General features: G+C 40.9%; 1 protein-coding gene across 1 annotated transcript in view; it reads right to left on the reverse strand.

The window, feature by feature from the left end:
* The window catches only part of LOC108577582 (mothers against decapentaplegic homolog 7), a 103,726-nt gene that overhangs the window by 51,281 nt on the left and 36,365 nt on the right, over nucleotides 1-16,080 (reverse strand). The window contains exon 4 of the mRNA XM_017940765.1: nucleotides 14,293-14,379. Coding sequence (XP_017796254.1) covers nucleotides 14,293-14,379 — 87 coding nt within the window. The remainder of the gene's footprint in view (nucleotides 1-14,292; nucleotides 14,380-16,080) is intronic.

Raw genomic sequence — 16,080 nt, forward strand, 5'->3', positions numbered from 1 at the left:
GAATGAATTTATTTGCAAAATCGATCCAACTCCGCAGTTTCTTTCGTAGTTTCTTCAAACTCAAGATAGCAGAACGACTGCTCGCGCCAGCACAATTAGCATTCCGAGTGGATAGGTTTGAACAAAGGAAGAGAAAAATCGAACGACTAAAAACTCACCGTCCCGTGCATCCACCTTGGCAAGGAAAACAAAAGTGGAATGAAAAGAAGGGTGAGTCGACGAGAGACGAAAATGGAACAACGAAAGGGACAGTGGTAGAAGTGGGTAGATAACGAGTAGACGAAACGGGGTGAAGAGTGTACTTAGAGGAAGGAACGATTCAAGTGGAAAGAGATGAAAAAAGGGGTGAGAGCTATTCTGGTGAGAATGAGAGGAACGATCCAGTGGCTGGGGAAGACGATTTTCCCAAGCGAAGAGAGGATGAGAAGAAGGGTGTCCTAGATCGGAGTATCTCGCGCGGAAGAAAAGAGCAAACTCGAGCAACCTGTTGCTGCACAATGCTGGGATATCTGTCTTTATTCAGGGCTTTCACGGTGCGCAACATGTTGCAATCCCCCTAACCCGCCGTGTTACGATACACTTCCGCAGAAATTCGTACGAAATATTATGCCGCAACTTGCATCAGATTTATCGCCTTGAATGAACCGAGGATTTCCATGGCCTTCTCTCTCTGTTATGTTTTTGTCTCTCTCTCTCTCCCTTTGTCTCTCCTCTCTCTTTCTGTCTCTCCCCCCTCTCTTTTTGTCTCTCCTTCCTCTTTCTATCTCTCCCTGTCTCTCCTCTCTCTCCCTTTGTCTCTCCTCTCTCTTTCTATCTATCCCTGTCTCTCCCCTCTCTCCCTTTGTCACTCCTCACTTTTTCTATCTCTCCATGTCTCTCCTCTCTCTTCTTTTGTCTCTCCTTCCTCTTTCTATCTCTCCATGTCTCTTCCCTCTCTCTCTTTGTCTCTCCTCACTTTTTCTATCTCTCCCTGTCTCTCCTCTCTCTCCCTTTGTCTCTCCTCACTTTTTCTATCTCTCCATGTCTCTCCCTTCTCTCTTTCTGTCTCTCCATGTCTCTCCCTTCTCTCTTTCTGTCTCTCCATGTCTCTCCTCTTTCTCTTCTTATCTTTCGATGTCTCTCCGCTCTCTTCACCTCTCGCCTCTCTTTTTCTCTCTCTGTCTCGTCTCTTTCGATGTTTCTCTTTCTCTCTCTGTCTGCTGCGTACGTGTGTGTAGAGTTGGAATGAAAACGGTCCGGGCTGGCAAGATTCGGGACGATTCGAAAATTCCAAGCGAGCCTGCTGGTAAACAGCGTTGTAAATATGCCTAATTGGCGCGCGAGATGTCGCAGTCCTTTCGGAAACGATCACGCGAGAACGAACAACCGAACGACTGACTTCGCTGCACGATTTATGGCCGATCGCCGTCGAAATTGCTCGAGTTCCTCCTTCCCTTGCCGATGAACGATGCCGTTTCGTTTCATGATTTGTTGCCTGTGCAATGGGGCACAGCAGACACATTAATGGGCCTTTTGTTTGTATACGTTGTATGTGGAATATGTTTAAGAAAATTTAACGCAGACGGGAAAAATCGAGAATCAGATTATTGTACCAATTGCTAAACTTTCAGTGATTCACGAAATACGCAGTTTGTAAGGAACTTTTTCACTCGTTCGTAGTTAGTTCTTCGATGTATTAGGTGTAGAAATTAATTCGACGCCTTTTTTTTTTAGGTTATGTCATTTTTTTGCTAAGTTATACAATGTTTCGGCGGGAAACTTTCAATTTGAAATGGATTTGCAATTTGTAAAGACACAAAATTACACTTATTTTTTAAAATTCAAGCAAACATTACCCTCCACAGTAAATTACTAAAAATTGTACGAACTTTAAGTTAACACAAAAAAGCTGATTAAAAATCTGAGATAAAAGTTCAGCGAAACTTAGTTAATGCTTCTGTCCATTTCGAATGTTATTCGTAATAAACTAGGAAAGGGTTGAATCAATACATTCGACCATCTTTTCCGCTCCAAATGAAGTTTTTCTTACAGTAAACAGTAAGAACAAATAAATAATCAGCAATAAGTAAAACAGATAAGTGAAATCATCGGTATGTACTGCAACAACTTCAAGCTACCAACAACAAATACCTCCCATCTAATTCAGTCCATTGCTCAATCGCGAAATCCGCTAATTACTCGAAATAGTCTGCATAACGTGAAAAGTATTTTCGACCGGGAGCCTGAAAATATCGAACGAATGGAATATCCGGCAGAGAAGGCGGCGGCGGCGCGTTCAAGAACGTTCAATTCATATCCCACGATCCGGCGGGAAAATAAATGAAGCTATTTTCGAAGACACCGCGCACGCTATTCGGGATCGCCAAAACAGACGAATACAAGCTGAGATTCTCATACGTGATCAGCCTTTCGATCACCTTTAATCAAGATTTCCAAGGTGACGCTACCGTGGCGCACGGAATCCCAAAGCGACAAACACCTCTCTACCCGATTCTTACCCACGAAAATCCCGCCAACCGTCTAACACCACCTCCGCCAATCATCCTTCATCGAAAAACACCAAATACTCCGCAACAAAAAATAAATTATCTCTCTATTCGATTGTTATCCACGAAAATCACGCGAACAATCTAACACCACCTCCGCAAATCATTCTCTGTTAAAAAATACCAAATACTTCATAATTAAAAAAAAAGGAGAAAAACACTTCTCTATTCGATTGTTATCCGCGAACGATCTAACACCATTTCCACAAATCATTCTCCGTCAAAAAATACCAAATGCTCCATAATAAAAAAGAAAAGCAAATACACGACAATAAAAAAAAAATTCTACCTCTGCCTCACAAGTGCAAGACAAAAATTGTTGCAGCCCCGTAAAAAAAAAAAAAAAAAAAATAGAAGAACCTACAATTTCCTAAGCAGAAGAAAATTCAATCAACGAAAGAAACTGTCCCAGCGCCCCCGAAAAAGCGACGTCGCCGGGAAGACAATTCAAATTTGCCGCGTCGAAGTAGTTTCTCACTGCAGCAAGGTAAAGATACGCGATCGTATTTTCCCATCGATAGCAGCCGGTGTAATCTCGCGTCGACAGGGTCTCTCCCGTTGGTGGTTCCCCGGTGACGACACGAGCCAGAGCCATGAATCGACCCTTTCCCGTGCCGCGATTCTCTCTCGGCTGGAGACGGCTACGTTTCGATCGATCGTCGGCCGCGCCGCTCGAGCGAGCCAGGGAGCGCGACAGAGAGGCCTAGCGCCAAAATAAATCAATAAAATAGCGAGTTCAGCTTGAGCCTCGGGCCTCGTATATACACGCTGTGGTAGAGAGAGGCTCGTATGTACGGATATACTGGTTGGTGAGGCCAGCGCAAGCCGCCCCAGAGGAAGAACAGAGAAGAACGCGAATCGGAGAGGAACAGAGACGGAGAGATGGAACGCCAACGTTAGCGTGAGAGAAAGAGAGAGAGAGAGAGAGAGAGAATGTGTGCTACGTTGAACGAACACGCGAAACGGAGAGACGGATGAAAAGAGAGGGAGGAGGAGAGGAGAGGAGAGGAGAGGAGGAGTAGAGAGGTGAAGAGAGGACGGGAGAGGTGAGGAGGGGAGAGAGGAGCGAGCGAGGTCGAGACACGCGGCAGCTGTCTGGCGCCAGGGTCCCCCTGTTCCCTCAAACAGTCGCGCCGAATGCCACCCACCTTAGCCGACCTATTGTGCCATTCTGAAACCTGCATCCCGGGAGCCGGCTTTCCCTCTCTTTCCTGTCCGTCTCTTACCGGCGTTATACCTCCTCCTTGCGAGAGATCAAGCTCGTCCTGAAGCAGGACGAGGCTTGTGTGCTCTGTGTTGTGTGTGTTTGTGTGCGCTCCTCTCTCGCTGTCCGCTACTGACAGAGATTTGACGTCATTATTTATTATTAATGCTCTTTGTTTCGTGGCGCGTCTCTCTCTCGTGCTGTTCTGGTGTACACACTGCATTCGCGTGGTTTCTTCTTCCTCTTTCGTTTCTTCTTCGGTTGGAGGGATTGAGAATGCGGACGGGAGGGCAGATGTCTTTCTGGCTTTCCATCGGAGTGAATGAAATTTTCAGGTGATTCTTTATTTTGTTGTTTTTGTTGATAGTTTTTGAGGTTCTCCTCTTTTCAGGCATTTCTTCTTCTTCTTCTTCTTCTTCGGTTGGAGGGATGTGTCCCTTCAAGGACGATTTTTATCGGGGTGAATGAAATTTTGAGGTGATTTTTTTTACTCTTGCTACTTTTTGAATTTTCTTCTTTTTAGCTTCTTCTTCTTCTTCTTCTTCTTCTTCTTCTTCTTCTTCTTCTTCTTCTTCTTCTTCTTCTTCTTCTTCTTCTTCTTCTTCTTCTTCTTCTTCTTCTTCTTCTTCTTCTTCTTCGGTTTCTTCTTCTTCTTCTTCTTCTTCTTCTTCTTCTTCTTCTTCTTCTTCTTCTTCTTCTTCTTCTTCTTCTTCTTCTTCTTCTTCTTCTTCTTCTTCTTCTTCTTCTTCTTCTTCTTCTTCTTCTTCTTCTTCTTCTTCTTCTTCTTCTTCTTCTTCTTCTTCTTCTTCTTCTTCTTCTTCTTCTTCTTCTTCTTCTTCTTCTTCTTCTTCTTCTTCTTCTTCAGAGGGGCGCCAAGACCAATGAAAGTGTTAAATAATTTACGGTACTTTCCACGCGATTGCATCGAGCTTGAAATCTTCTGCACTCGTAGAATACACGATGTATCGATACGTTCCGCAATTTCAGAGCTCACGCAAAGGTACTTCAACCCTCAACATTAGACATTCTTATATTCGCCTCACTTCCCGATTTTTCTATCCCCGGTGGAAGTGGTTTAGCCCAGGTTGGGAAGTGTCTATGAGAGAAGATGTGCTCCCGGTATGTCAGATATGTCGCCTCTTGTTTATGGAATGCCGTTTGAGCGATTGCCAACGGATTGAACGGATGCCTTCAGAGTCGGGTAGGTGGATCATTGTTTGCTTTGGCTATGCGAAATTAATGAGTTCGGGACCTGTTTGCTTACGCAACTGCGTGTAATCGCTTTAAGAGGAAAACGTTTTCGCCAGGCTAACGTGAAATACGTTCGATTTCTTTCAAATTCAAACGCAGGGGGAGAAAGCGATTGAATAATATTGTTGCAACGTTCATCCCGAATACCGTTCCGTCGATGATCTCCATTTCACACATGCACACACACGTATCGATACTGTCGTCGAGACAGTTTGGAAGTGACGTGGTGTCAAAATAATTATCACGCTAATGTTACTTAACAAAAATATATTTATTTAAATCCGACAACGCTTAAACTAATTCTAAAGTGTAGGCGACACGATGCACGTGGTAAGAATGCTCGCGACAAAAAGCCCCGTGCCTTTTTCGGGGCTCCCTGAACACTTAACGGACGGGTCACGTAAATTTACGTTTCTCCATTCTGACTTCCTAGGACGGCCCACGTAGATTTACGCTTTCGCTTGAATTTGTATTACGCTTCTCTTAAAAAATGCCCGGAAACCGAGAAAGACAGAGAAAACAACCCGTCTGTTAAGTGTTAAGTAGCCCCTTTTTCCCTGGGAAAGTCCCAGGAAGTGGAGGCGCGGCCCTACATTGCCAAGGCGATACTCTTGTCCTCGAGGACGAAGAAACCCTTCGCCTCGAGGGCCAAGAGCCGCCAGGCCTAGGTACGTAGGACCCCGTGGCGGTCGCCACAAAAGTAAAAAAAAAGAAAAGGAAAAAAAGGATCGCGAGTTCCGTGAAAATAAATTTGCCTGTATCATGTCAGAGAATTCTTTTTATCAGAATTTGCTTCGGCCGGGCCGCGTGTTTCGTGCCAAATAAAGTTGGTATTCCGAGGAATTAGGAAACGAGCATACATCACGTTCCTTTCTAACGAATTACACGTGACGTCGTTACAACTTCACGTATCGAAGGCGATAAACTGTGGTAGAATGCTTCAAAGTAGCTCGCCCCTGGGCTCTAATGCCAACATCTGATTCGGTGCGATTGAATGTATACATGGGAAATTGTAGAATAAAGTCCGGATAATATCGTGCCAATCTTTCGTAAACGAACTTGCAGACGAAAGTGCAAGATTGGATCTTGAAGGAGTAGTTTCTTGCTGAAAGCTATAAAGTAGCTTTAACGAGAAAGCTGTTGCTATTGCGGCAGGAAAAGAAAAATCGTATTATCTTTTCTGTCCGTTCTTTTCCTTTCTGTCGCGTTAGTTAAATACACTTTCTGTGTATTTAAATTAAATTAACCCTTTCGCCGGTTTCAGAGTAAAGTTACAGGAAGTAGAATGTTCAATCCGCTTTTCCATTCGAATATACACTTAACCCTATTGCGTTCTTCGTTTCGACTGTACACTTAAGACTTTTGGGTGAAAAAGGACCTAAGACCTTATGTGTAATCATTTTTGTTTCCAACGCGAGATATGAACCTAGACAATGTTAAGGGACGTAAACTTGACAATAGCAAAAATTACTAAAGGTATAAAAAGGCGGTGGGTCAAAAAAGACCCGAAGACCGGTCTAGGGTTAAGGTGTTTGGGTCAAAAAAGACCCCAACACCGCACTACTATATAGAGTTAAGTGTTAACTTTTATAAAACTGAAGATTACCGAATGTCTCACCTGACACAGTGTTAAAACAGTGAACAACTAACGCTTGCATGCATGGACAGTAAAGAAATCATAAGTCAAGGGATTAAATACACTTCCCATAGTACCTAAGACATTCGAAGAATTTCTCACCGAAAATTTGCCAACGAAAAAGAGTAAAACAGTACACTGCTCACTCTAAAATGAAATTTACACATATTGTTTGGGGTGTTGACAGGGAAGAACGATTAAAATGTAGTTAAAAAGTTTGATTTCTAGATCCAACCCCAATTTCTAGCTTTGCAATTTTTCAAGGGAGCAGTGTACTGAAAAAAAAAAACGAAAAATTAAGAAATTTTACATCGAAACAGAGCTCTCTCTCGCATCTCTGCATTTCTCCCGTGCAGTTCATTAAGAGCACTCGCCACAACTGCGATTTACTGCCGGCTTGGAAACGTCTGACGTCGACAGAGCAGTGGCCTTTGCATTGGCGAAGCAAGATAGCGAAAGTAAAGCTCCCTGTGTCGCGCGACGAAACCTCCAATTTTCCACAAATTTTCGTCCTACTCCCCCTCCATCCAAACTTTCGCCCCCTTTTTCTCTCTCCTCCTCGCGAGGGAGATTTTCTTCTTCTCGAAGGTGGTCAATTTTTGTCAAGGTGCGACAAAAGAGGACGAAAACGATTCGAACGGTTCGTAAAACTCGAGCTTGCCTCCTCCGACAGAGATAAAAGCAAAGTATGCAACATCGTCAGATAACGACAATCAAAAGAGGCGTTAAAAATTATCTCACCGAGCGCGTCTCGAATATTGAGCAATTTACGGACACATCACGTTGCTGCCGCTTAATACTTCTCGCAAATGCTGCACGGTGTACGGTGCTCTTCTTTAGAATGCAGTTCGTGGTACGAGTTCGAACTTTTCTGCGTGGTAATTATTCAGAAATGTTTAGCGATTTAATTGCTAAATTTAAAAATCTAACTGGTGGATTTGAAAACTGAGGCTACAGTAGATTTGAAGATCACGGTTTCGAGAATCAGCGTGATTAATTGGAGCGATAGATCTGCGGAAGATCTATGGAGTTGGGAAAAATGAAATTTTGAGGATTTGTGGAATTTCGTTTGTTAAATTGAAGAATATTTTTGTGAACTTTAACGCGAGATAAAATATTAGCTCGTTGCAATGTTTATTAAATTCATTTTCACGAAGTTTGACGCAGGATGAAACGTAGTTCATTGGTGGACAGTGTTTATTTTTTTCAGCAAGTTGAAATGAAAGAAATAACGACACTTTCTAAATATATCTGTGAAGAAAGATAGTGCAATGCATAAGGCTAATATTTCAGCTGATAAATGAAATTAACACAGTCGTTACTTCCACAGTTACACAACGTCTACTTCAATGTTCAAACTTCGACGATTTATTCCAAGGAATATCAAGCCTTGAATTATCTAAAATTGGCAATATTTCACAAATGACGTGTATATTATTTAAGATACAAATCTACCTTGCCTGTTCCAACAATTCTTTGCAAATAGACTAGAAACAAGAAAATCGTAATTCTATGTGAACGAAGCTTCCCCAAAATTTCAACTTTTTTCAAGAAAAGAAAGTTACATGAAAATTGAACAAGAATGCAATTATCGAAATTAGAAAAACTTCTTCGCCGAATAGAAGTGTTTCGCTATTAATAAATTACAATAGGAAAACTATCCAGTAGCACGAATTCATCTAAATAGAAAACACGTTTTTTGATAATCGAAGTGATAATCACCGATTTTGACGAGTACTTTGGTACACAGTAGTTTTCAACTATTTTACTTGGACAATCGTCCACAGTGAAAGGGTAAAAATCGCCCTCAAAGTTGGAGGTAGTGCCAAAAACTATCGAAGACAGAGAAATAGTGTAAGTCCTGACGAGTACTTTGGTACACAGTAGTTTTCAACTATTTTACTTGGACAATCGTCCACAGTGAAAGGGTGAAAATCGCCCTCAAAGTTGGAGGTAGTGCCAAAAACTATCGAAGACAGAGAAATAGTGTAAGTCGTAATTCGAAGAACGATAATTTCGTATTTTTCAAATTTTGTCGTTGAAAAGTACAAGATTCGCCAATTTACACCGTTCTTGATTCTGCCTTGAGAATCACTATCTACAACCTATAATTACAGGTTAATTATAGATAATTATAATTATAGTTAATTATAGATATAATCTATTTATATTTATTTTCGGGATATTAAACCAACTACGTTTATTACCCTCCTCTTCAAGAACCATTTTCACCCTTTCAACATGAACGACTGCCAACAAAATAAAATACGTATCAAATACTTCTTTTAATACAATCACATACCAAAGTCTCGTCGATACTAGTAACTATCACTTGAGGATAATTCCCCGTTCCAAATTAGAAGAAGAAATTCATGCAGAAAAAGTCGTCGATTAAAAATCCCCCATTCTTCATCTGACGAAAATCGTCGATTAGAAATCCCCGAAAGAAAGAGGCCAATACGGTAACCAGCGACAAGTGAAGCAAGATAACTTGGAGCAGTCGACATCGAGTCGCGGGGCAATCGCCAAACAGGCCTCTTCGACGAAGATAATAGAAATTCGTGGAACGATCTCGAGGCAGAATCAAGAAGCGAGCGGTCGGGTCGCTGCTTTCCTCGTTCTAGTCGGGGCCAAAAGTGTTTCGGGCGTTCCGCGAAGCAACGCCACGTCGGTACCGAAAAACGACGAACCGCGCGCTGCGTCATGCGTGAAAACCTGCGCGCGCGTCAGCTCCGTGGAACGCTCAAGGAAATTTCTTCGGGGCATCTAAACTCTTGCCTCATATTTAACCCTCGCGGACAGCGGACGGCGCGATGGTCGCGCGCATGCCGAACGCCGGGTCACAAATGACCCAGTACTAAAATTTACTTCGTACGCAAGCGGAACCACATCTTTTAATTTACCAGGAATTGTATTGTTCAAAATTATACAAACAGGGACAGCAGATGGCGCCAAAGTCGCACGAATGGCTAAGGCCGGGTCACAAATGACCCAGAACCAAAATCTTTCAAGCGCAATCACATTTTTTATTTTACCAGGCGTGATTTTGTTTAAAATAAGAAACGTAGTTGTGATGTAAAGAGAGGAGAGGTTAACACTAGAACTACCGACCGAGCCAAAATGACCCATTAGCAATTTTCGAGAAAATGTGAATGTTCGATACTGGTAAGGTAAAGGTACCAGTAGTTGATTCTAGATTATGTAACAAGACCAATTTTTAAAAAAAGTTATGGTATAAAAATTTAAAACTTCAGTAATTGCTTCAGAAGTTGACCATTCTTAAAAATGAAGAAACTAGTAATTGACCACTTATACTAGAAGGGGGGTTTAAGCAATAATGTTATTTGTAACTTTTCGAATTTAGTTTCTGTTAGATACGAATCTAACTTTTCAATCGTGTTTTACTTACATAGAAATACATTTTTGGAAAGTCGCTAATGGGTCATTTCGACCCGGCCTGGTAGTTCTAGGGTTGAAACAAGAGACACTTGAAAGCTGGGTCACCGGTGACCCGGCAACCGTCGTTCGAAGGTTAAAACACGTCCACCTTGTCGGTAAGAAAGAGAGAGAGAGAGAGAGAGAGAGAGAGAGGGTTTTCTTCTTTACGAGAACTCTAACAACGCGTATTTTTAGAGTAGAGAGATATTGCTCGGAATTATGCAGCAGCCGTGAGCGTTAAATCGCCAGCAAGAATGCCGATCTTTGACCTTGCAAGCAACCTCGCGCTAAGGCTAATCCCTCGTTCCGCGTAATCGCGGCTTTGCATCGGCGCGTGCTAAACGGCCCGCGTAATGCCGCGGATACGCGGGAAAAGTGCCGCGCGATTACCGGAATTTGAATGGTAAATCGTGCTTCCGACGAATCGTTGGGTATTTTGATTTAGGGGAGTGGAAAAAGAGGTGTGTAATAATGGACGTGTATTGGGTTTGCGTGGAAATTTAGCGGTGATTTTCAACGAGTAGTGATTGAATAGGGTTTCACTGGTAAAACGCGCTAACAAGGGAAGTTTGGTAATTGGAAAATTAAAGAAAATTTGAAACTTTTGAGAAATGTAGCTCAAGTGACGCTAATGACTAAATCATTTTTTGTCTAGGTAATGAAACGATCTTAGGGGTGAAAACGCTATCTTAAACAAGTTACGAGTTTCCGTATTATTATTAATATTTACGAAACTGTAGAGGACACGGAGAAAAAATTAAATTCACAGAAGTATGATTTGCGATGTTCTACGTCCGAAAAACATTTTTTTCAAAATTTATCTGGAGTTATGTAACAAGTAACACAGAAAATGATATATTCCATAGAATGAAAGCATAGAATAGGAACTTCTAAGTGGACGTCGTCATTTTTTTCAACAATATCTTTCCTTTCGTATTTCCCTCGATTTACATAATTACAGACTTTTGACACTTACGATTTGCATTTTTAGGGACTGTTACTTTTGGCTAATATGACAAGTGGAAAAGGAGGACAAACTATTCAAATTAACTTTATCAATTTAAACAGTCTTCAAGTTTCCCAAGTTAACAATATAATTGATCGCGTGAAAAGAAGAGAAAGATTCTACTGTGTCCTATCTTCGGGAAATCACAGAGACTAAGGATTGAGACGAGAAAATTTTTATTATAAAATTACTCCTGAAAATCACACCGATAATTCCCGAACGACGATTTAAAAATAATTTTAATAATTAGACATAATATAGTTATGGCTATCACAGTTTAACTTGACCAAAATACAGAATCTTCTTCTTCTTCTCATCCCTGAAATTGCTTCGATTTAAAAGTATCTACTTATTACAAATACCAAAAACTTACTAGTTTGTCAACATTACGAAAATTCCCTAGAAATCAATATTTATCATTCTCCACTCGAAATTTGTACAAAGATCGTTCCAAAAAAAAGGCATAACAAAACAATTTGTTGAATTTTATTCATCGCCGTCCAAATGCATTCAAACCGCAACCATCGACCTCCAATTCGAATTACAAATATCCCGCCACGAGTTTAGACCCGGACAGTTTCACGGTTAACAAAAATGGTGAAAAATAAGAAGAGAATCACGGGAAGACGCGAATCACGATGCTTCCAGCGATCGATTCCTCCGAAGCTCCCACAACGATATTCCATTCTTCCGAGAAATTAACATCCGGCAAAAACGCATCCCTCTGAAATATACAACAGGGAACACGGTTGCAGGCCGATCCGACGACAACTTTTCTGTGGTAAATTTTTGCCAGATCCCGGTCAGTAATTCTTTTAAAGATCTCTCCCTCTCTCTCTCTCGGAAAGTCCTGGCAGACCTGCAAACCAGTTCAGCCGGGAATCTTTCCGATGCTCTGTTCTCTTGGACACGGAAGTGAAAAACGCGGCGAAAGACGAAGAGAAGAAATCGTTCGTAGCATCGTTCAAGGTTAACCACGTGGATATAGGCGTAGCCACTGACCAATGGCGTAGCCGGAGGATCGATGTAACCACTGAACAACCGTTAAGCCTAATGAACGGCATTTACACCGTGTACATTTTTTTCATCGACCAACTATTAACACACGTCGCGTCCCGTTCTACGTTTCGTGACCGTTTCATCGATCGACATGTCACTAAGAGAGAGAGCCGCAACACCAACAAACCGGTGTCTCTTTCAGATTTTTACAGACCCATTTTCGTTGCACACCGACACCGTACACCCTTGTTTTCTACCGTTGCGTATCTACCATTGTGTACTCTTCTAACCGAACGGTTTGTATACAGGGTGTCCCAAATTGTTTTCGATCAAACTTTGCAGGTGTGTTCTATGGGTGTAGGTGAGGAAAAAATGTTATGTAAACATAGGTGGTTTGAGGCTTCGTTGAAGAGTTAGAAGGAGAATAGTAAATGGTAACGAACTTGCGGTTGCTATGATACGAGATACAAATGGCGGTGGAAAAAGTTATATTCAATACTTTTAACGACCTCAGATCGTAAATACAGTTTGAATAAACAGGCTAGATGTACATATCGCTGATCTATTCTTACTTTTTATCATAACCGCACATCATATTTCGTATTGTTGCTGTAACTTTTTAACGAAGCTTCAAATCACCTATGTTCATATAACATTTTTCTCTCACTTATACCCGTAGAACGCACTGGCAAAGTTTGGTAAAAAAAAATTGGGACACCCTGTATATAGCAATTATTAGCTTCCATTTCGAGACGTGATCGATTGTAATTTCTTCTTCTTCTATGAGCAAACAAAAGTGTGCTTTGCAAGGGGCTGGAGTTAATGCTATTATTGAATTGTTATGCAACAAAAGAAAACAAGTTTAATGTCAGTGGAAATATATTGTAAAATATATTTAGATTTGTAAAATCGAGAAACTAAGGCGAGCACTGTTAGGTCTTGTTCGTGCATTAAAATGATCGAGCAGTAAATAAGTTTAACACGTGTTACCGTTAAAACAATCGTAAAATAAGAAATTAATATCGGCTGTGTGCATGCTCGGAACAGTGAAACGTGCCGATGGACACGATTCACGAGATCGTAGAACGACCGCTGTAAGTCAATAAACGTGTCGACTGGTGAATTCGTGACTGCTTTTTTTTCTTCTTCTTCGCAGCACACAGTAACGAGTGTGCAAACGTCTGTTTGAAGTTAGCCAATAATTTCACGTTGTTTGGTATTGACGAAATTTTCATGCTTATGCAAATATTTACACATTCAATCGTGTTTGAATTAGTGTATTCTTTTTCGGTGCTAAAGTACCTACTTGGCGAGGAAAAAGGCGAGATTGTTCGAATGCTAAATTTAAAACCTGTTACAATCCTTCTTAATATTTTTCCACGTTTCGGGAAAGTGACGACTAATCGAAAATTATTTTCATATTTCTATGACAATTTCACTGTTATTCAAAGTTTCGTACACTCTTCAAATTCAGAAGTGCGCGCAAACTGACTATTTTGCCGTTATCGGGGAAATGAAAATTAACCAAAATATTTCCATGTTTCTATAATAATTTCACTTTTCAATTTCATGTAGATAACTACTGTTTAAATTCACAAATCTCGAAGCAGATAATTTTGTCATTATCAGAGAAACAACGAAATTTCACACTCTGCTTAAAAATTCACCAATCTAATATCAACAAGCTCAATACTTTATGAAATACAAAATATCTCCACTGCGATCTAATAATCTCCATCCTCACCATTCGCGAAAAATATCAAAACACAAAAATCACATCAAACTACTTCAAAAAATCTACAAACAGCCAATTTCCACTAATCCAACATCAAAAACCATAAAATACCTTCGCAGCGATCTAACAATCTCCGCCGTCTGAGCATCCAACTTCATCTTCCACAAAAAAAAAAAAAAAAAATTAAATTCCCCAAAAACCGTAATCCCGAAAAGTCTACTTACACATTTCCCAAGCAAGAATCCTCCAGCTGAGATATCAGTGACAATGATTACCACTTTAAGATTCGAAATGACATTTGGCTGGCAGAACGAGCAGCAGAAGGGCTCAAAGGGTTAAGATCAACGAGCTGGAAACGAAGTGGGACATTTGGCGGCTTCCTTTTCTATACAGCCCGCATTTTCTTTCACGCGTACGCCTCAGACGGCGGAGATAGACGCGAGAAGGGGGTAAGTATAACCTTGAGGACATAGTTACCTTCTCCGTTGGTGGTAAGGGAGCCGGGAAGTGGCAGGGGTGTGCTGTTTTTGCACCGACGTTGATCCCCTTCGCTGGGCGCACGATCTGAAAATAAACGGCAACCCCTTTAGTATGCTTCTTCCCTCCTGCGCAAGGATCTCGTTCTCTCTTTCTCTCATTTTCAGCTGTCCCCTTTTTCATACCAGACACACGAGACTGTTCTACTCGCGTTCTGGAGAAGGCTCACGTGTTGCCCCGTTTTTAGTGAATAGACAGAATCAGAATGACGGTATCGAAGTAATAATTAACGGTTTGTTAGGCAGATTGTATCTGACTCGGTTATTCGACTTTAACGCTCAATTATTCCTATTAGCTCGCTCTCTCCATTCTGTTCTCCACGCCGGAGGGAAAAGTTTGTTTACGGAGCGGTGAACACGATGACGTTTCTAACTTGCACGAAATAATTGATGGATTGTTGATCTTATTAGTTGGTAATTCGGTGTTCCTGGCGTTTTAACGATACCGAGTGGTACGTTAAAGGATCTTGTCTTTCTTTTTGCTTAATGAGATTAACGTTTAGTCTAATTTAACGTAATTATCAGTTTGCTAATTCAGGTATCTGGAGGTATTTTGAAGGATCGATAGATACTATTTCATTCGTTGTTCGTACGAGTTAGGTACATTTAGATATTATTTTTTCTTGGAACACAATTATTCGTGTACCCTGCTGATTGTATGTTTTGCTGAAAATGACCAAAGAATGAAAAATAATATTTTACTAAAAAAGAAGTAGAACATTTCCTGGACGTCCTGAGCTATTTGAAATTTTTGGGCAATTCTATGTGAATCAGAGAAAAATTCAAACTAAGCCTGTCATACGTGATGCTCCTATAAAATCGTGTTTTTTTCTGGAAACAAAAAGAGCGATCTTGATAATTCTTTTTAATCTTTCTAGAAGATCGTAGAAATTTTAAAGTTCGACTGAAAAACATCTACAATAATTTCAATTTACCTAAACCAGTATCAAAATTGGTTCCCAGTATAAAAACTTTCTTACAGGAAAAAAGTTCAATTCAAATCGAAACGATCATACGAGAAAAAAATGAACTTTATTCTTGTTCTGTCAATTTTATCCTCCCCCCCACGGTTTTCTTAATAAAAACTGCAGCAATCGTACAACCTATAATTATACCAAAGCAACGGTTACTTAACGAAATACGACAGTAACGATAAGTGAACTTGTCGTGAAACCATAAATCAGAAAAGTCCTGGTAAAAGGTAGGAAATAAATCTAGCTAGAGCGTACTACTACCGAATGACGAGCGAGGCTTCGAAGCTGACATTGTGAATCACGTTGGCGTAGAAAGAACCATCGACATCCGTGGTGCTTGCTCGAATGGAAACAATTCTAAATGTTGCTTTCCCATCTGGAACTAGTTACAACAGGTTAAACCAAGGGGATGAAACGTCGCTATCTCGATATAGAAGCACGCGTCCTATTTATAAGCTCAAATCCGAAGTGACCAGAAAGCCAAACACCGCGACTGCTTCGAAGAATCGGTAATGGAGTGCTAACATCGCGAAGAGAAGAGGGGCTCTGCTACTGAATCCCTATCTAAGGCGGTTCAACTCGTGAACACATTCGATCAGGACGTGAAGATTCCGAATTTTATTTGTGCCCGGTGATTATGAAAATAATCCAAGTCGCGTGTTTCTCTTTTCGAGATATTTCGAAGATTTTCTTGTGGAATAATGAAAATATGGGTGGATGTAGAGGATAACTGTGAGATAGCCATGGAAACTCTG

This window comes from Habropoda laboriosa, unplaced genomic scaffold, assembly GCF_001263275.1.
Source record: "Habropoda laboriosa isolate 0110345459 unplaced genomic scaffold, ASM126327v1 scaffold578, whole genome shotgun sequence".
In the NCBI taxonomy this organism is placed as follows: Eukaryota; Metazoa; Arthropoda; class Insecta; order Hymenoptera; family Apidae; genus Habropoda; species Habropoda laboriosa.